The following is a 22,304-nucleotide window of genomic DNA, read 5'->3' as shown; positions in this document are numbered from 1 at the left end:
ATATTGCTTTGACTTATCCATTTTCAAATACTCGTGTTTCTTCTTAACCCCTTCTACTTCTATCTCCTTCTTCATCTAGAATTTCTTTTTCTTGTTTCATCTGCTTCTTGTACTTCTATTTTTTCCTCTCTCCCTTCTCCTTCATCAAACTCCTTCACTATCTTGTTACGCTCCTTCTTTCTTCCCTCTTTCATCTCCTCTTCTTTTTCCTGTTTTATGTTCATCTACCCACCCACTTCCGATTCGTGTGTGTTCTTTTCTTCTTCCCCCTCTATTTCTCATCGTCTTTACCTATTTTTTTTTTTTTTTTTTTCAATCTTCTGTTCATCTACCCACCCACTTCCGATTCGCGTGTGTTCCTTTCTCCTTCTCCCTCTATTTCTCATCGTCTTTACCTATTTTTTTCAATCTTCTCTTCTTCCTCTCTCTTCCCTTCTTGCCTCTGGGTTTTGAAATTTATTTGAAATTTTTGCTAATGCTCCACCGTTCAACATATTGATGTAAAATGTTCAGACAAGTGACATGCTTCAAACCTGTTTCAGGGGGGCAGACCAGGTTTCGAACGTGGGACAAAGCTCGTATTATCGATTTTACGGATACCTACGAGTATGTAGTACCTACTTTAATTTTTTTTTTTACTGTATCAGTTTCCAATGGATCACTGAAGTTAAGCAACGTTGCACGTGGTTGGTATCCGAATGGGTGACCACCAGGGCAATTTCGTACTGCTATTTCAGGGGGGTAGACCAGGTTTCGAACGTGGGATAAAGCTCGTATTATTGATTTTACGGATACCTACGAGTATGTACTATGTAGTACTTTAAATATTTTAACTACATCAGTTTCCAATGGATCACTGAAGTTAAGCAACGTTGCACGTGGTTGGTATCCGAATGGGTGACCACCAGGGCAATTTCGTACTGCTGTTTTTTTTCGGTCCCCATTCTTATCTAGGTAGTAGATTCGTGTAACTAACCCGACTTTTAGGCCTGTTTGCCCCATACACCTAAGCCTCTTTTTGTGTAGGTACGTTTACCTATAGGTATTCTAGGTAGATATTTTTTCTGCCCTGCCAACTCTCATTTCTTATTCTTCCTATTCTATATTATCAGTTGCCTGGCATGAACCTGGATGGGTGACGTTTTTCGACCATACTCGTATATGCCCAATTTTACCACTGAGAGTTCACACAGTGTGAACGGTGTTCTTTGAGGTCACCCATTTGATTTACACACACAGGCCAGTATTTCTTTAACTCTGGAATAACCGAAAAATATCTGTGGTAAGATCGGTTATTACTTCGCTCTCTTTTACAGGATTCTTTTACAGGATTCGCTATTCTTTCAAAGTATGTATACCCGATTGTCTTCATGAGGCTGAGTAAGCTGAGTTTATCCCAAATTCCGGGCATAGAGCCGGAAAAACCTTCGCCGGAATTGAACCCGGGACGTCCGGATTGCAAGCCTAGTGTGATACCCACCGACCCACCCGACCGCGGAGGTTGATTATTGCTCTTCTTCTTCTTCTCCTTCAAAGTGGCAGGATTCTCAAGAATGAGCTCTTCCACACAACCCCTTACTTTATCCTCAACAATATTGTTCGTTGATTTAAAACAAAAAAGTTGACCCAGACAGCGACTGAACCCTTCTGTAAAAAAGGAGTCTGTAAACTTTTCGCCCGAGGGAAAACCAATTACAGGAATTGAACTTCGCGTTGTTTTCAATATGCATGAAGTACCCTGATAATACTTTCTGAGGCTACCTTAGAGTCCTTTACTGCCCTGGGCGTCCTCTGTCCCCTTCCTTTGAACGCCCCTAAGTCGATCCATATGACTGACAGCGCCTGACAACATCAGTCAAACCTGGATAAAGAGCAACCCAAGGGACCGGCAATATTTTGCTTTTTATAGAGGTTTGCTCTTTGAAAAATCTACTCTTTAGAGAGGTTCTAAATTTTCAAATTGCTCTTTATAGAGGTCCGGGATCCGTCTAAAATCAGTTTATGTAGGTAGTAGGGTAATTAGGTACCAAAAGTCCTAGGTTTCGATCCCAAAAGCTGTGAAAGTTCTTTTTTTTTAATCAGCAACCTGCGACTTGATCTTGTCCTTTTCTCTCAAAAATTTGTACAGAGCAGTTGATGAGATCTCATTCTCTCTGTAGTAGATTCGTGTAACTAACCCGACTTTTAGGCCTGTTTGCCCCCTACACCTAAGCCTCTTTTTGTGTACGTTTACCTATAGGTATTCTAGGTAGATATTTTTTCTGCCCTGCCAACTCTCATTTCTTATTCTTCCTATTCTATATTATCAGTTTCCTTGTTTTTTCCCCTTTTCTGAAATTCCGATAATACTTTCTGAGGCCACCTTAGAGTCCTTTACTGCCCTGGGCGTCCTCTGTACCCTTCCTTTGAACGCCCCTAAGTCGATCCATATGACTGACAGCGCCTGACAACATGTACAATTGTATACACAATACTCGTACAAAATAGATGTCAATCTATTATTACAACAAAGTGTCACTGATATATTGAAAACAAGAACGAGGGAGAGAAAAACGGGAGAAAAAAAATAAAAGGGAGAAAGGGAGAAATGGAAGGGAAAAAGCGAGCAATCAGACGGAGGAGAGAGGGATAAAGGGTACAGGTTGAGAGGAGGGAAAATTAAAGGCAGAGGAACGAGAGAATGGAAGGTAGAGAAAGGGTGAGAAGTGGATTTGAAAGGGAGAGAACGAGAAATCAAAAGGAGGAAAGAGGGATATGGGATAAATGGTAAAGGAAAAGAAGTAGAGGTTGAGAGAAGGGAAAGAAATTTTATTGAAATAGAGGGAAGAGAAATTTCTTAAAAAGAGAAGAGTATACTATTTTACTATTAAGTAGGGGGAAAGGAATGAAAGGATGAGGGGGTAAAAAAATTCCCTCGAGGTTGAGAGAAGGGAAAGAAATTTTATTGAAATAGAGGGAACAGAAATTTCTTAAAAAGAGAAGAGTATACTATTTTACTATTAAGTAGGGGGAAAGGAATGAAAGGATGAGGGGGTAAAAAAATTCCCTCGCTAAAATATTGTCCCGGGACTCCATGCAGGGTTTTAAATGTACATCTGGGTGTTAGGGAAGATAGATTAATAGATTTCGATAGCTTTCTGAGGATCAGGGGCCAGTTCCAAGAAACTTAAAGCGCTAGTAAGAAGAATAGGAAGAAAAAGAAGAAGAAGGAGGAGAAGAAGAAGAAAAAGAAGAAGGAGGAGGAGAAGAAGAAGAAGGAGGAGAAGAAGAAGGAGAAGAAGAAGAAGAAGAAGAAGAAGAAGAAGAAGAAACTATATATACCTATTTGGGATTGAATAGGAAAATATACAAAATAAAAATGCAAAATGGTCGAGTTTAAATTTGGATCTTTTACTCGGTTCTTTCAAGAAGAAAGTACGAAAAAAAAAGGAAAACGTAATTGAAAAAACCCTCAGGATTGTACTCGTAGAATGAGAGAATTTCAAAACGAAATTAAAGTGAAAATAGAGGAAAAAAGTAGAAGATAAACGACGAGATAGATAGATAGAGAATGAAGAGATAGGGAGAAGAAATGGAAGAAGGATAGACTGAATAAAGAGATAGTGAAAGAGGTTGTGGGAGGGATTGACAAAAAGGAGAGAACGAGAGGAAGAGAGAGAGAGATAGAACGTAGAGAGGGATGGAAGGGAGAGAGAGAGAGATTCGTGGATTTGAGCATTAATCTGTTATTTGTAGCTTTCCAGTTTCCATTTATTTGTTTATTTATGTACAGAAAATAAATGATTCGAAGCTTAAATAGAAATAAATAAATAAATATTAAAATTCTCATTTTTTCTCGCTTCTTTTCTCGTGAAAATCTCTCCATCCTCGAGAAAATCTAAAAGCCATTTTCTAAAAAAGATCTTTACTGACGCTGCGCCGGCAACTCACATTAACCTCATCCAACCGCAGTGTGCCGAAAAAAACCCGGCAGCAAGCGATTTCCCAGACGGTCACCCACCTGGATATCAACCATGCGTAACGTTTCTCAACTTCAGTGATCTTTTGGGATCTGGTGCATTCAACATGTTATCACCGCCGCTGTCTAGGAGGGAATGCGTTTATCCTCTCCCACAATTTCATTTCCTTTCCCTCTCTCAACTCCCAACAGTCTATTTACCCCCGAATCCCTGGAAAATTTTGCAAAGTGCCTCTTGAGTTTCGAGAGTTTGAAACGCAAAGTCCCTGGAGATTTGAATTTCAAATTTCTACCGCCACGCCGCTCCGCCGGTCCTATTGAATTATTAATATTATCATCCCGTTGAATTTGATTCGGAGTTTCGGAATATCATTCATGACTGCTTGAAAGGACCCGACGTGAATATCGAGTGGATTTCGTCGAACTTGTGTGACAGACTAGTTTTATTCAAATTCAAATGACGAGTATTCTGCATTAATATGTAGGTCAGACGTCAGTATAATAGTGTATTAGCATCCAGTGAAGGCGAAATAATCAAGAAATGAGTCTTCATAGAGAATAATGTCAATGATGAACATTCCTAAAGGGAAGTGATTTCGTCGAACTTGTGTGACAAACTAGTTTTATTCAAATTCAAATGACGAGTATTCTGCATTAATATGTAGGTCAGACGTCAGTATAATTGTGTATTAGCATCCAGTGAAGGCGAAATAATCAAGAAATGAGTCTTCATAGAGAATAATGTCAATGATGAACATTCCTAAAGGGAAGTGAGTTCAAAAATTGACTAGGCTTTTATATAGGACTAAAAACCTACATATCTAGGGAGGCAGTTCCCTCAGATAGTTTTTTTTTTCAATGTAATTTTTTTAGGAGAGAGAATTCTTGGAATAGAATGAACCTCTTTATCCTGCTCGAATAGGACTAAAAAGTGTCTCTTCCCCAAAAGTTTGAATAGGACTATGTATGGTAAACATTGTAATAACAGAATTTGTCAGAGTAAATGAAAAAGCATCAAATCTCCCTCTAAGGCACCTAAGACAACAAATATCTACAATACTAAAACAACAAATTTCGTCGAACTTGTGTGACAAACTAGTTTTATTCAAATTCAAATGACGAGTATTCTGATGCATTAATATGTAGGTCAGACGTCAGTATAATTGTGTATTAGCATCCAGTGAAGGCGAAATAATATAATCAAGAAATGAGTCTTATTCATAGAGAATAATGTCAATGATGAACTAAAGGAGGAACACCTACCTATATAGTGCATTGAACGGGGCAAAAACCCAGAATGAATCGTTCATTCCTAAAGGGAAGTGAGTTCAAAAATTGACTAGCCTTTTATATAGGACAGTAGGACTAAAAACCTACATATCTAGGGAGGCAGTTCCCTCAGATAGTTTTTTTTTTTTTTTTTTTTCTAAAAACCTACATATCTGGGGGGGCAGTTCCCTCAGATATTTTTTTTTTTTTTTTTTTTCAATGTAATTTTTTTAGGAGAGGGAATTCTTGGAATAGAATGAACCTCTTTTCTTTATCCTCCTCGAATAAGACTAAAAAGTCTCTCTTCCCCAAAAGTTTGAATAGGACTATGTATGGTAAACATTGTAATAACAGTAACAGAATTTGTCAGAGTAAATGAAAAAGCATCAAATCTCCCTCTAAGGCACCTAAGACAACAAATATCTACAATACTAAAACAACAAATACCTACAAACCTACAAGACTGAAACAACAAACACAACAATGTCTTCCGGGGAAAAGACATTTGAATTTCAATTAGCCAAATTAATTCTTACCATGGGCAGGAATAATAACAAGAACAAGAACAACAACAACAACAACAACAACAACAACAACAACAACACCACCACCACCAACAACAACAAAAACAACAACAACAGCAATAATAATAGAAAAGGCAGTGAAGGTGAAATAATAATAGTAATAATAACAACAGGACTTTGGCTTAAAGTTCAAAGCATTCTGAAACAACAAACACAACAATGTCTTCCGGGGAAAAGACATTTGAATTTCAATTAGCCAAATTAATTCTTACTATGGGCAGGAATAATAACAAGAACAACAACAAGAACAACAACAAGAACAACAAAAACAACAACAACAACAACAACAACAACAACAACAACAACAACAACAACAACAACAACAACAACAACAACAGCAATAATAATAGAAAAGGCAGTGAAGGTGAAATAATAATAGTAATAATAACAACAGGACTTTGGCTTAAAGTTCAAAGCATTATAAATAGAACTTAAGTGAAAAGGAGGGTAGGGAAACAAGGAGAAAACAGAGAGAGAGAGAGAATGGGGCGGAATGATTGTTTATAAAGTTGTGTAACTCGGAGTTGGATAGTTATTTATGAGACTAAAAATTAATCGAATGTGAGAAGGAGACGGCAATAATAATAGAAAAGGCAGTGAAGGTGAAATAATAATAGTAATAATAACAACAGGACTTTGGCTTAAAGTTCAAAGCATTATTAATAGAACTTAAGGGAAAAAGAGGGAGGGAAACAAGGAGAAAACAGAGAGAGAGAGAGAGAGAGAATGGCGGAATGATTGTTTATAAAGTTGTGTAACTCGGAGTTGGATAGTTATTTATGAGACTAAAAATTAATCGAATGTGAGAAGGAGACGAAGAAGAAAGAGGAGGAGAAGGGGAAAAAAGGAGGAGGAGGAAGAGGAGGAGAAGGAGAAAAACTCTTTAGACTGATACCCACTGCACAGTTCTGCAATTTTTTCACGCCCTGTTTTCTGCAAAAATATTCAAAGTAAACTTTTTCCTTATAATAATAAGAAGTGGGTATGCCCTCTCAAGACTCTTTAGACTGATACCCACAGTTCTGCAATTTTTTCACGCCCTGTTTTCTGCAAAAATATTCAAAGTAAACTTTTTCCTTATAATAATAAGAAGTGGGTATGCCTACAACCTACGCTAAGAGGGAAAAGCGTGTTTCTTGCATTAGCATAAATTTAAATTGTCTCTTTTCTCTTCCTCATTCTTCTTCATTTCTTCGTTTTCATCTATTGTTTCTTCATTTTCTTCCTTTCTCTTATTCTTTCATGTCTTTTTTACACGTTTTGCTTCTATACTTATCTGCACTACTTCCTGTTTTATTGTTATTTATTTGTCCTCTTTGGAGCCTCCATTTTCGGTTGCATTCTGTATTCCTTTTTCCATTTCTTTCGCATTTATTTTCATTATATGTATTTATATGATTATTTCGTTTTCTTCTACTCATGACTTAGCCTTCTTCGTAATCTTTTTCTCCTCCTCTTCTACCTTTTCCTTGTCTTCCTCCTTCTAGTCTACTACTGTTTTCTCTCTTCCTTTCCTCCTCTTACATTGCTTTGACTTATCCATTTTCAAATACTCGTGTTTCTTCTTATCCCCTTCTACTTCTATCTCCTTCTTCATCTTGAATTTCTTTTTCTTGTTTCATCTGCTTCTTGTACTTCTATTTTTTCCTCTCTCCCATCTCCTTTTCCTTCATCAAACTCCTTCACTACCTTGTTACGTTCCTTCTTTCTTAAGGAGAAAAAGACGAAGAAGAAGGAATTGAAGGAGAAGAATAAGAAAGAGGAGAAGAAAAAGAAGGGGGAGAAGTAGAAGAAAGAAAAAAAAGGCCTAAAATCCAGAAAATTCAGATAGAAATAAATAAGTATACCTAGGTACTAGGTAATATAGTAAATCTGAATCTTTGAATTCTGACGTCATTTTCTCTCACTTCTTCTTCTTCTCCTTCTTCTTTTTCCTCTTCTTCTTCTTGTTTTCCTCCTTCTTCTTTCTTTTCTTCCTCCTAACATGCTGTCCATCCGTTTCCGTTTTTATCCTTCGTATCAAATAATAAGTAAATGACGAAGAACAAGCACCAAATTCATCTATGGGGGCGTTTGTACTGTGTACCCAATACCAATGTAGGTAGATATCTACCTAAATAATAATTATTATAATAATTTCCTATTATAATGACGCACATTATTGTAATTTGTTTTACTTCTCTACATAAATTGTACTAAATACTTAGTCTAAATACCTCAATAAGGACAGAATTTATTCCATAAAATAAGGGAGACATCGTAGCTTGAAAATTTACTCTCGTCTCAAAAAAAAAAAAAAACAATCCCGCAGTTTTCCAATCACCTTTTGCGGTAAGCAAGGAAGCAATATGAAATTTTACGATACTTTTACAAGAACTCAGAAAAGTTTTCCAAACTCTCTCAAGGGAGACTAAAGACTAAACTTACTTAGGTAAGTATATCGCTGTCCTAGCTATTTCTTCAACGTGACAAGCTGTGATAAGGTTCCTAAACCCATCAAAGAAACGTAAGTTTGAGGTCGCTAGAACTTTACAAAATTTCACGAATATGAAAAGATTATTAAACACTAGCCGAAATCCGTCGCTTCGCTCCGGATTTCTGCTAGTAAGTCCTTAAGGCATGGCAGTTCATGTCACTCATCCATTTAGTGGTCTTGCTCGGCGTAGCTTAACAAAAACGAACCGGAAAATAACCTATAACCTTAACGGGAGTGCAAGCAATAAGTTGACAAAGTTTCATAGCAATCGGATGAGCGGTTTGGCCAGGCATAAAGTTCGAACGAGAAGGAGAAAAAGACGAAGAAGAAGGAATTAAAGGAGAAGAATAAGAAAGAGGAGAAGAAAAAGAAGGGGGAGATGTAGAAGAAAGAAAAAAAAGGCCTAAAATCCAGAAAATTCAGATAGAAATAAATAAGTATACCTAGGTAATATAGTAAATCTGAATCTTTGAATTCTGACGTCATTTTCTCTCACTGATTAGCATTCAAGAAGGAAACCTTTGGTCCAAGTCAGATAGAAATAAATAAGTATACCTAGGTACTAGGTAATATAGTAAATCTGAATCTTTGAATTCTGACGTCATTTTCTCTCATCCTGGCATGAACCCGGATGGGTGACGGTTTTCGACCATACATATATGACCGATCTTACCACTGACAGTTAACACAGTGTGAAGGGTGTTCTTTGACGTCACTCATTTGATTTACACAGGCCAGTATTTCTTCAACTCTGAATTAACCGAAAACTCTCTGTGGTAAGATCGGTTATTACTTCGCTCTCTTTTACAGGAGGTCGCTATTCTTTCAAAGTACTATACCCGATTGTCTTCATGAGGCTGAGTAAGCTGAGTTTATCCCAAATTCCGGGCATAGAGCCGGAAAAACCTTCGCCGGAATTGAAGACGAAAATTGGTGGATGTGCCAGAATTTCCATCTCTTATTCTATATAATTATTAGTGGATGTGTCAAAACTCCCATCTCTCATTCTATATAATTATTAGTGGATGTGTCAAAAATCCCATCTCTCATTCTATGTATACAATCATTAGTGGATGTGTCAAAACTGCCATCTCTCAGTTTATCCAATCACTAGTGGATGTGCTAAAACTCTTATATCGCTTGTTTGCCAAAACTTCTAGGGAAGGATGAAAAGATTCTACATAATTATGTACCTACCTACATAATTAGGAAAAATGCAACCAAAAATTTATTGAGTTAAAACCTCTTCTCCTGGTAAACACATATCCAACATAGATATCACTGATCCCTTTTATTACTATCAGTGTTCCAAAGGGAGTGACAGTATAATAATTACATATTTAGAAACACCCCTTGAACACATGGGTTAACAGTAGAACATACTACTAGTAATGTCGAAAACTTAGAACAAAACTTTATTACAAGCTCAAATCGTCAAAAGGTATCAACTGGTACAAAAAGTGAATCCAAGAGTTCCCAATAAGTTCGAACAACACACACACAAACAAACAAAAATTCATTTTTATATATTAGATTTTAAGGAAATGGTGTCACGCTGAAATGTTGAAAGGCTAGACAGCTAACAGCTAGACACATAGACAACCTTATTGCAAGCAATAAGTTGACAAAGTTTCATAGCAATCAGATGAGCTGTTTGGCCAAGCATAAAGTTCGAACAAACACACACACACAAACTAACAAATTCATTTTTATATATTGGATTTTAAGAAAATGGTGTCACGCTGAAATGTTGAAAGGCTAGACAGCTAACAGCTAGACTTATAGACAACCTTTTCATTGGCTTTTTGATGACATTGACGAGTCATCTTGGACCAAAGGTTTCCTTCTTGAATGCTAATCACTGAGAGAAAATGACGTCAGAATTCAAAGATTCAGATTTACTATATTACCTAGGGTTGTCTATGTGTCTAGCTGTTAGCTGTCTAGCCTTTCAACATTTCAGCGTGACACCATTTCCTTAAAATCTAATATATAAAAATCAATATTTGTTTGTGTGTGTGTTTGTTCGAACTTTATGCCTGGCCAAACCGCTCATCCGATTGTTATGAAACTTTGTCAACTTATTGCTTGCACTCCCGTGAAGGTTATAGGCTATTTTCCGGCTCGTTTTTGTTAAGCTACGCCGAGCAAGACCACTAAATGGATGAGTGACACGAACGGCCCATGCCTTAAGTATTTACTAGCAGAAATCCGGAGCGAAGCGACCGATTTCGGCTAGTGTTTAATAATCTTTTCATATTCGTGAAATTTTGTAAAGTTCAATCGAGCTCAAACTTACGTTTCTTTGATGGGTTTAGGAACCTTATCACAGCTTGTCACGTCGAAGAAATAGCTAGGAAAGCGAGCTCAAACTTACGTTTCTTTGATGGGTTTAGGAACCTTATCATAGCTTGTCACGTCGAAGAAATAGCTAGGACAGCGATATACTTACCCAAGTAAGTTTAGTCTTTAGTCTCCCTTGAGAGAGTTTGGAAAACTTCTCTGAGTTCTTGTAAAAGTATCGTGAAATTTCATATTGCTTCCTTGCTTACCGCAAAAGGTGATTGGAAATCTGCGGGATTGCGTTTTTGGGTACACTCACACCCCCACAACATGAATTTTGTTGCTTGTTCTTCGTTTTTTATTATTTGATACGAAGGATAAAAACGGAAACGGATGGACAGCATGTTAGGAGGAAGAGGAGAAAGAAGAAGGAGGAGAACAAGAAAAAGAAGAAGAAGACGAAAAAGAGAAAGAAGAAGAAGAAGTAACAAAAGAACAGAATGTGTCGATGGAAGGGGAAGAGAAAGTGAGGAAAAAAGGAAAGGATATCACTCACACCAAGTTAGAAAAAAAATCAAGGAGGAGAACAAGAAAAAGAAGAAGACGAAAAAGAGAAAGAAGAAGAAGAAGAAGAAGAAGAAGTAGCAAAAGAACAGAATGTGTCGATGGAAGGGGAAGAGAAAGTGAGGAAAAAAGGAAAGGATATCACTCACACCAAGTTAGAAAAAATCTACAAAGTTTGGTTTCGTGATGAGAAAAGTTGGAGTCATTTTTATTTGTCCGATACCCCCTCCTACCGGGACAAAGTTTGTTTTCGTGATGAGAAAAGTTGGAGTCATTTTTTTATTTGTCCGATACCCCCTCCTACCGGGGAAAAGTTTTCATTTTTGTTTTTATACCGTTCCATTTTTCCCCATGAAAAGTAGGTATTGATTGGTCTTGGACGTCAAACAACAAATAATTTTAGAGCTCCCAAACCATATGAAGTTTTATTTGTCCGATACCCCCTCCTACCGGGGAAAAGTTTTCATTTTTGTTTTTATACCGTTCCATTTTTCCCCATGAAAAGTTAGTATTGATTGGTCTTGGACGTCAAACAACAAATAATTTTAGAGCTCCCAAACCATATGAAGTTTGGAACAGGTCTGTTGATCCTGGCATGAAGCTGGATGGGTGACGTTTTTCGACCATATATGACCGATCTTACCACTGAGAGTTAACACAGTGTGAAGGGTGTTCTTTGACGTTACCCATTTGATCTACATAGGCCAGTATTTCTTAAACTCTGAATTAACCGAAAACTCTCTGTGGTAAGATCCTAAAGTTTGGTGGTGTGGTTAAGATCCTAAAGGTAAACAGGTCTGTTGATCCTGGCATGAAGCTGGATGGGTGACGTTTTTCGACCATATATGACCGATCTTAGCACTGAGAGTTAACACAGTGTGAAGGGTGTTCTGTGACGTCACCCATTTGATTTACACAGGACACAGGCCAGTATTTCTTAAACTCTGAATTAACCGAAAACTCTCTGTGGTAAGATCCTAAAGTTTGGTGGTGTGGTTAAGATCCTAAAGGTGACCGATCTTACCACTGACAGTTAACACAGTGTGAAGGGTGTTCTGTGACGTCACCCATTTGATTTACACAGGCCAGTATTTCTTTAACTCTGAATTAACCGAAAACTCTCTGTGGTAAGATCCTAAAGTTTGGTGGTGTGGTTAAGATCCTAAAGGTTATTACTTCGCTCTCTTTTACAGGAGGTCGCTATTCTTTCAAAGTATGTATACCCGATTGTCTTCATGAGGCTGAGTAAGCTGAGTCCCAAATTCCGGGCATAGAGCCGGAAAAACCTTCGTTGGAATTAAACCCGGGACGTGATACCCACCCGACCGCGGAGGTTGATTATTGCTCTCCTTCTTCTTCGTCTTCAAAGTGGCAGGATTCTCAAGAATGAGCTCTTCCACACAACCCCTTACTTTATCCTCAACAATATTGTTCGTTGGTTTAAAACAAAAAAGTTGACCCAGACAGCGACTGAGCCCTTCTGTAAAAAAAGGAGTCTGTAAACTTTTCGCCCGACCGCGGAGGTTGATTATTGCTCTTCTTCTTCTCCTTCGTCTTCAAAGTAGCAGGATTCTCGAGAATGAGCTCTTCCACACAACCCCTTACTTTATCCTCAATAATATTGTTCGTTGGTTTAAAACAAAAAAGTTGACCCAGACAGCGACTGAACCCTTCTGTAAAAAAAGGAGTCTGTAAACTTTTCGCCCGAGGGAAAACCAATTACAGGAATTGAACTTCGCGTTGTTTTCAATATGCATGAAGTACCCGTGTGAGCTTTTTCTCATCCATGAGATGGTTTATTTTCTATGGAAATTTCTCCGGCATCTTTTACTTTCTCCATTTCCATTCAATTAACATTTGTTCTCTCTCTCTCTCTCTCTCTCTCTCTCTCTCTCTCTCTCTTTTTTGTTCGTCAATTACTTTCATTCTTCGACAATTACTTTCGTTCTTTTTCCGTTAAGGTGTGTCCACACATAGTCGACCAGCCGTCGATCGATGTCGACTGAACCGTCCACACTGCCTTGACAACATAGATTGACGTCGATCGACGGCCGGTCGACTATGTTTGTACACTCCTTTTTACAATCCGGCCCAGGTGGGAATCGAACTCGCGGCCTAGCACTTACCTACAATGTTTTAACACACCTTGATAATATCGGCCCCCAGCGGGAATCGGCCTAGCGCTTACAAGGCAGACGCTCTAACTTTCAAGCTAACTAGGCTGGCATTTCCCGGTGAAATGTTGATACATATTTAGCAGGGAGCATTCAAGCTTCATGAAACTGCGACTAGGGGCGTCACGCGTCATCTCGAATTTCCTGTAAAATAAATTATTTATGTATTTATTTATCAGAGTATTCAACCTGGAGGTAATGAGGCATTCTGTTCGATAGATGCGATGATAAAGTCTCATACTCCTCATATTTTTCCTCCTCCCTTTCTCTCCTATCCTTCTTCTCATTCTCTTCCCATCCTCCTATCCTCATTTTCGTCCTCTTCCCATCCTCCTATCTTCATTTTCGTCCTCTTCCCATCCTCCTATCCTCATTTAATGCGATGATAAAGTCTCATACTCCTCATATTTTTCCTCCTCCCTTCTCTCCCTTTCTCTCCTATCCTTCTTCCCATCCTCCTATCCTCATTTTCGTCCTCTTCCCATCCTCCTATCCTCATTTTCGTCCTCTTCCCATCCTCCTATCCTCATTTTCGTCCTCTTCCTATCCTCCTATCCTCATATTCGTCCTCTTCCCATCCTCCCATCCTCATTTTCGTCCTCTTCCCATCCTCCTATCTTCATTTTCGTCCTCTTCCCATCCTCCTATCCTCATTTTCGTCCTCTTCCCATCCTCCTATCCTCATTTTCCATTTTCGTCCTCTTCCCATCCTCCTATCCCGATTTTCGTCCTTTTTCCATTCTCCTATCCTCATTTTCGTCCTTTTTCCATTCTCCTCATTCTCCTATCCTCATTTTCGTCCTCTACCCATCCTCCTACTCCTTATTTTCGTCCTTCTCCACGTCTTTCTCCTCTTCTCTTTTCTCTTCTCTCTCTCCTGTCTTTCTGATAATATTTTCGTAATCCTCCCCTTTTCCTCTTCTCTTCCTCTTTTATCTTCTCTCTTTTGCTTAGGTAGGGTGGGCGTCAAGAATATATAATATAATTATCAAGGTGAAAATTTGAAAAACAGATCCGTTCGGGACGGAAATTGGTGGATGTGCCAGAATTTCCATCTCTCATTCTATATAATTACTAGCTGAATTCCGTCGCTTCGCTCCGGAATCCCGTTAGTTCATCCCGAGGCATGGTCAAACTTGTAGAAAAGGCATGGCCGAACTTGTAGAAAATAATAAAAAATACGGTCGCGCTGCGCGCTCCCTATTAGCTGCATAGTTGTCAAACTAAAAACATAAACGAAACTCAAATATTAGGGGAGCGAGGAAAAGTTTTCTCTCCCGCAGTCTCTGTACTCTGTGTATTTCTTATGGAGATTTTAGCGATGAAAAATTGATCATACCTATCTCAGGATCGGTTTAGATTTTCGCAAAATCCTTTCTTATTGCACACCTAGACCATAAAAGGAATATTCCTACCAAATTTCAGCTTTCTAGGTGTTGTGGTTCTCGAGATAGAGCGATCAGTGTGTGAACTATGAAATGTGAATGAGTGAATGGATCTTGTTCTTATAATATAAGATAAAGATAATATAAAGATTAGTGGATGTGTCAAAACTCCCATCTCTCATTCTATGTATACAATCATTAGTGGATGTGTCAAAACTGCCATCTCTCAGTTTATCAAATCACTAGTGGATGTGCTAAAACTCTTATATCCCTTGTTTGCCAAAACTTCTAGGGAAGGATGAAAAGATTCTACATAATTATGTACCTACCTACATAATTACGAAAAATGCAACCAAAAATCTATTGAGTTAAAACCTCTTCTCCTGGTAAATATATATCCAAAATAGATATCACTGATCCCTTTTATTACTATCACTGTTCCAAAGGGAGTGACAGTATAATAATTACATATTTAGAAACACCCCTTGAACACATGGGTTAACAGTAGAACATACTACTAGTAATTATCCCTTGTTTGCCAAAACTTCTAGGGAAGGATGAAAAGATTCTACATAATTATGTATCTACCTACCTACATAATTACGAAAAATGCAACCAAAAATTTATTGAGTTAAAACCTCTTCTCCTGGTAAATATATATCCGACATAGATATCACTGATCCCTTTTATTACTATCACCGTTCCAAAGGGAGTGACAGTATAATAATTACAAATGTAGAAACACCCCTTGAACACATGGGTTAACAGTAGAACATACTACTAGTAAAATTAAATGACAACAGGTGTAGTCAAACCACAACACAACTGAACACAGTAAAAAGAAGCTCACACATTATGTGGCTTTAATGTGGGTGGGAATGGATAAGCAGGAATGAACCTACATTTTGAGTATTTTAGAGCACATTTTATGTTTTTGCACACCTTTTGAGAATTTTCCAGGTGTGAAGGTTTTCATTATGTTTATCTCTATACTTTGGCACTACATGTTTTGTGTGTGTACTAAATTTTACTGAAAATACGTCATAGGTAATTATTAGGTATGTAACCTTGTGTTACAGACAGGTACATATGTAGGTAGGTATGTCTTTCTAACAGGGTGTTTTGAAAATGTTGAAATCATCCAATCCACTCTATGTATGAGAAGTTCTGTGCCTGTAGTAGGTAAATGAACAAAAGGTGTTTATGACTTTTAATTTTGAACAATTTGTTTGGACCCGGGCCTCAAGATGGTATTTCTTTCGATAGTACTAATGAACAAAAGGTGTTTATGACTTTTAATTTTGAACAATTTGTTTGGACCCGGGCCTCAAGATGGTATTTCTTTCGATAGTACTTTTATAGTCAAAGCACTTTTTATAATTCTATTGCCCCTCCCTCTAATTATAAAACTTTATTGAAGTGTCGGCAATATTCTAATATTGCAGAAAAAAGTTGGGAAGGAGAAGCAATATTAAAAGTTATATTGAAATCCTATAAAACTACCTACCTCCAAGTTTCTAACTTTATTGTCATAATCATAACCCTGAGCTAATAATAAAGCTGAATTAGACATTTTTGCATGGACTGCCAATTCAGCTATTTTTATTTTTATGACATTGAATGTTTATTCCATTAAAATCTTTGCTGACAGACCATGGAACGTTAGCAATTTATTAGAATGACTCATTTCTCCCTATTATTAGGTCATGTACTATTATTATACCGTCTGGGTCCATGTCTAGTGTTTCCCGCAGTTCAGTACCGTAATAGCAACTGGCTCATGGCTGAGTTAGAATTACAACACCACATTAACTGTCGAAATCAAAATTTCTTCATGATTAAATTTAAGTATATTTTGACCCCACCGAAGTAATACACGGAACACACACATTACACAAAAATATCAGAAAAAGACACTGCTACAACTATGAATTTTGATGCTTATATGATAGCAACACCTTTGGAGCTAAATTATAAACGGAGACCCAAACCAGATCTTGAACACGAATTGAGGTTTAAGAAATCTCTTCGGAAATATCCCATAAATGCTAAGCCAATCTGCAAAAGGGCGTTTGATGTCACCAAACGTTCAATGATACCAGAACCTGGGCCAACATATGCAGTCTACAGCACTTACGGCCTAAATCAAAATTCCAATCACTTGTGCGAAAATGATGCTGCAGAAAACTCAGAGAGACTAACACATAACCAAGCTGCCTCGAAAATATGTTCAAAGAATTCTCGCAAAAGGTATCATAAACTGAAATCTAAAAATGACCTAGATAAAAATCTGAGCAGGCGAGCAAGTTTACAACGGAAACTTAATATTTCTGCAAAAAGGCAAAGAGCAAAGAGTATGACCGATCATACATCAAAAAGTACAATTTCGATAAAACATGACAAAATAATTAGCAAAAGTCAAGGTTCCAGAGAAAATGTTCAAACTAAATTCTTCGCTGACAGTGTAGACAAAAGGGACCAAAATAGAAACCTTCATATATTTCAAGTTAGAGCTGACAATTGTAAACATCTTGAAACTGAGGCGAATGAGGAAACAATACAAACTGATGACAAGACACAGTTAACTGATAAAGCTATAAATAAAATTAATAGTAATACAAAAGATACTCACTCTAAGAAAACCAAACTTAAAATGGTCATTCAACAAGAAAATTTAGATACCAATGAGCTATTTGAATTATTAACCGTGGATTTGATGTTAAAAGATAGCGGTATTAACGAGAAGGCGATGATAGAAAATGTCATCATACCGAAAGGTTTTTGTACTAGTGTTCGAGATTCCATCCTCAAGGAGTTATCAGATCTAAATCCAATCAATCGGAAAATGTCACTAACTGGGAATGTGGACGTGAAAAAATTCATGTCAATTACAAATAGCAGCTTCGAGTCCAAACTGAAATCAATGTCATCAAACTTTTCAAATAAAATCAATCGGAAAATGTCACTAACAGGGAATGTGGACGTGAAAAAATTCATGTCAATTACAAATAGCAGCTTCGAGTCCAAACTGAAATCAATGTCATCAAACTTTTCAAATATTCTGGGTTCAGACAGTGCATGCTCGACTGTCGTGTTTAATACATCTCGATCAGAACATGATAAATATTTTGAAGAATGTATTTCCAACACAGACATAAGGATTGTTCAAAAACCAAAGCCGGAATTGAATTCAACGTTAGCATTCGAAGAGGGGCAAAGGAATGGAGAAATACTTCTTCTGAATGGCAAGATAAAAAAGAGTAATTATGAACAAAACAACCAAAAAACATCAAGATTTAAAGAAATACTTAAACCAGGTAAGTAGCAACCTCAGTAGTGTGTAGAGATTAGTCAAGTAATAAAATTTAGCGAGACAGAGACATATTAGTAGAGGAAGAACATGAACCACGTAGTCAGGACTTTACACCCTGTATTTTGCACCACCCCCCTATCCAGGAGTGATAGGAGGTGGTGCAGTCAGAACATTGCCGATGCCGCGCACATTGGGATAAGAACCTCTTCAAGGCCGAGTGGTCAAAAAAGTGAGTGCTCTCTCTAGAGCTTTTAGTGAGTGCTTTCTGTAGAGCTTTTAAATAAAACTAATGCATTGTTAATTGTGTCCAATTACAGATGTTGATGTCAAAAAATGTATTGATACTGAGACATTATTCAATATCAGTCCCGTGAGCTCAGACTTGAGTTTTGACGTTCCTAATCCTTATCAAAAAGGGAAGAGTAGTAATATAAGTCCAAATATCAGAAAATCCAACAAAAATATTACTAAATATGTATCAAAAATCGAAAGATTAAATCGAAAAGACACACTGAATGAATCTAAAAGTCAATCAAACATCAATGATGAGTTAACAAATCGCCAGAACAAAGAAAATGCTGTCAATACTGTAATTGGCAAGATTGAGTGTGCTAATAATCAAAATGTATCTAATGTCGAAAACTTAGAACAAAACTTTATTACAAGCTCAAATCGTCAAAAGGTATCAACTGGTACAAAAAGTGAATCCAAAAGTTCCAAAAGCAACGATGTAGGTAAAAATCTTCAAAACACCTTAAATGGTATTGAAAATGAACAATCTTTGCAAAGTGGTACGAAAGGTCAAGAATCTAATGGTACGAAAGGTCAAGAATCTAATGGTACGAAAGGTCAAGAATCTCGTGGTACGAAAGGTCAAGAATCAAGGAATGTATCAAATATTGTCAAACATAGGTTAACTTGCGTCAAAAATGAGCCCATCTGTTTCAAAAATGAATTAACTTGTGTCAAACATGAATCCTCTTGTTTCAAAAATCAATTAACCTGTCTGAAAAATGTGTCGACGTGTATTCAAAATGATGTATTAAACAGAGTTAAAAATAATCTCACTTGTGATTATTTTGAAGGTAGTGGTTTAGGCTCAAACTTCAAAGACAGGTCAAAAGAACATACAGAACATAAGCCTGATAATGAACCTAGCTATGTCAATTCGATCGTTGAAGTAAAGAAAAATTCAAATGAGAATATCGCAATCTCAGTGAATAATGTAACTCCATTAGATCACATTGAAAAACAATCAGAAGATGTACTTTCTTCAGGTAATATCGAAAAAGATACGGAGAAGCACGATATTCCTCCAGATATAATGAAAAATTATTCAGACACTCTTGAAATTCCTTCGGGCATGGCAGAAACTGAAAAAATAACCACAAATCAAGAAAATAATGCTAAAGAAAAAATAAATCTCTTTATCAGTGTTCGAGAAAGAGTAACATTTCCAAACCAAGAGTCGAATGTTGACAAAGAAATCTTCAATATCCAAAAAGAATATGATGGTAATGATTCGAACGAAATTATTTTGGACAACCTTGAAGAAGAGATTAAAACATCAAAATTGACCTATATTTGTCAAAGTTTGGGAAGTAATTCTAGAAATCATAACTCGCACACGACGGGGTCTCTTAAAACCATTGAAGATACTTTAGATCATGGACGGAAAACAAGAAGTCCAAAAACTGATAAATTCTCTGTTAAACATAATGTTAAAAACGTAGCATTATCTACTGAAGATTTGAATCCCACTTGCGATTGTAACTCTCGATCTAAAAAGCTTGAAAATCAACAAAGCAAGAAAAATGCAAAGGGGGATGTCACTTTGATAAGAACTAGTTCAATCCCAGGAGATAAAACAACTATTACTAGAAAACCCTGTGACAACGAAATTCAAAATGAAATTGAAGAATTAAAAAAAATAAAAATAGGAACTGAATATCACTCCTATGGAAAATCATCAAAGTCTGGTGATGGAAACTTTGAAAAAGAAATAAACACCAAGATAAATGAAATATATAAAAACTTCATTGAACTTGATATCATCATCAAAAAGATTGAAAATGATTTTGATAACTTTATTGGAGAAAAGGCAGCTTCCCCGGAGAAAGTTGAAAATGTTGACTGTAAAGAAAATGATGATATCTTGATAATAGATTATGAAAAACCACGAGAAAAAGTTGACAACAGTCCTAATAGAACACAATATGGAGAATTACTTAAAACCCATGAACAGCAGAGTGAAATTGATGAGTGTGACGTGCCCACAATACAGAGGTATTGTTTTCGAAACGTGACACAAATGAAGACGAACAGTGGAGATGGAAACCTTTGTAGACAGAACACAATAAACATTGCAAAGTTAGGAGGAATAGAATCACCTGAAAAAGATGAACTAAAAAATCTAGAACCAACATTAACAACACAAAGTTCGCATCCAGTATTGCAGAAGAAAACGACATTCAGACAAATTGGCACAATTCAAGGTCAAGATAATGCTAACAACATCATAATCAAAAAGGATGAAGAACAAGAAGGGCAGAATGATGGTAATAAAGATCGTGTCAATAAGCCGAAAAGAATCTGCCATTACATAAGGAGCTATATCAGGTATGCAGTAAAAGATGTGACAACTTGACATGCTAGACCAATTTATTACCTAATATGAGAAATAGGTCTGTCCAGAAGAGAACTTCAGCATCACCTACTACTTGTTATGAATAAATTGGTATTCAAAATAAACAATTCGGAAAACCTGAAATTTTAAATGTTTTGTTATTATTTAACCTATTCTGAAAATTTACACTAAATACACGCAATTAGGTATTTGCAAAATAAATGGGAAGAAAATCACTTTCCTGGAAGAATTTCAGCTTCCAAATTACCTACCTACTTACTATTGTTGAGAAATGAAGGATGAAAATGCAACGGGAAGCCAATGTTTGGCGGCAGATGGAGGATCCCTGTTTGTTAGAGTTCAAGGTGTAACATGTCTCAAGCTTGAGGGAGGGAAAAAGCTGCACTGTTCTGGGATATGTTACACCAAAATCTGCACCAAACGCTGGACTACTGTGTCGAGCGCTTATTTGCTGGTACCTATTGTACTCATTGTTCCCTAACTTTATCCCTCCATGATCATGATCCTCGCGAAGAAGTTACTCTTTTGAGGATTAAAAATTCCCCCTCTGCTCATTTGAACCTTCTGAAAATTCAGCATAAAATTCCAACACGCTAAAAATTTCTACTCAACTTTCGACTGTGGAATTTCTTCCATCCTGGAAGAATTTCAGCTTCCAAATTACCTACCTACTTACTATTGTTGAGAAATGAAGGATGAAAATGCAACAGGAAGGTTGATGGGTTGGATTGTAGTTCTTCTGAAAGAGAAAAGCAAGGGAAATTTCTTCCATTTTGTTGATGAAATTTCGTTAATATTTCTGTATTATCTGTGAACCCGAAGAGGAATGTCGAGAGTTTCCAAGGGGGAGGGGCAGGGATATAGCCTGGATGCAAGTCTGGATAATAAAAAGAAAACAACCCGTTCGTAAAGTTGTACTCCATGAAAACATGGCAACATTGGCAACTAATATTACGAAAACAAGGATAATGTTACAACAACAAGACAAAAGATATAACTTATTAGTATTGACATGGAATGACACATATATGCTACAGATTGATGGGTTGGATTGTAGTTTTTCTGGAAGAGAAAAGCAAGGGAAGGATAAGAGGGAAGGCAAAATTTCAATTGTGGTAAAAGAAAGAGAGTAGCTAATACGTACCCTATCTACCTTGTTTTCCAATTTTCTCTAGCGCTACCGCTAATAAAGAAGATATAGGAAGTGTCCAATATTAGGAAGAGGCAAAATTTTAATTATGGTAAAAGAAAGATAGTACCCTATCTACGTTGTTTTCCAATTTTCTCTAGCGCTACCGCTAATAAAGAAGATATAGGAAGTGTCCAATATTAGGAAGAGGAGGCAAAGAAGAGAGATATAATGGTAAAAGAAAGATAGTAGCTACGTACCCTATCTACCTTGTTTTCCAATTTTCTCCAGCGCTACCGCTAATAAAGAAGATATAGGAAGTGTCCAATATTAGGAAGAGGAGGCAAAGAAGAGAGATAGATTTTTACTTTCTATTATTTTTTTTGAAAAGGTATTATAGAGGAAACTGTAACTGCTAAGGTCTTATCGTCCCGAAAGCGAAGGGAGACAGAATACGAGAAAGCCAGCTGTCCCGAGAACGAACCTTATCCGTTCAGGATAAAATCCGCCCCGGGTGGGAAT

The 22,304-nt window shown here is 37.0% G+C and overlaps 2 protein-coding genes across 2 annotated transcripts in view; both read left to right on the top strand.

Moving 5' to 3' along the window:
• Positions 1-22,304, top strand: part of LOC103513110 — a 72,458-nt gene that overhangs the window by 30,854 nt on the left and 19,300 nt on the right. The gene's annotated exons all lie outside the window — the stretch shown is intronic.
• On the top strand, positions 16,446-20,783 carry LOC103513107. The gene is made up of 3 exons (XM_008477914.3): positions 16,446-17,627; positions 17,742-18,010; positions 18,324-20,783. The coding sequence occupies exons 1-3, from the start codon at positions 16,621-16,623 to the stop codon at positions 20,651-20,653; spliced, it is 3,606 nt and encodes a 1,201-aa protein (XP_008476136.2). The 5' UTR covers positions 16,446-16,620; the 3' UTR covers positions 20,654-20,783.

The sequence above is a fragment of the Diaphorina citri genome, unplaced genomic scaffold (assembly GCF_000475195.1).
Source record: "Diaphorina citri unplaced genomic scaffold, Diaci psyllid genome assembly version 1.1 scaffold926, whole genome shotgun sequence".
NCBI lineage: Eukaryota > Metazoa > Arthropoda > Insecta > Hemiptera > Psyllidae > Diaphorina > Diaphorina citri.
The sequence above is the reverse complement of the archived record's forward strand: the minus strand, read 5'-3'. Positions and strand labels throughout refer to the sequence as shown.

Excerpts from the sequence above, each read along its gene's own strand:
- LOC103513107 (XM_008477914.3), top strand. The coding sequence starts at position 16,621 with ATGAATTTTGATGCTTATATGATAGCAACACCTTTGGAGCTAAATTAT. Across the intron at positions 17,628-17,741 it reads CTGAAATCAATGTCATCAAA|CTTTTCAAATATTCTGGGTT; the intron begins CTTTTCAAATAA and ends AATGTCATCAAA. Across the intron at positions 18,011-18,323 it reads TAAAGAAATACTTAAACCAG|ATGTTGATGTCAAAAAATGT; the intron begins GTAAGTAGCAAC and ends GTCCAATTACAG.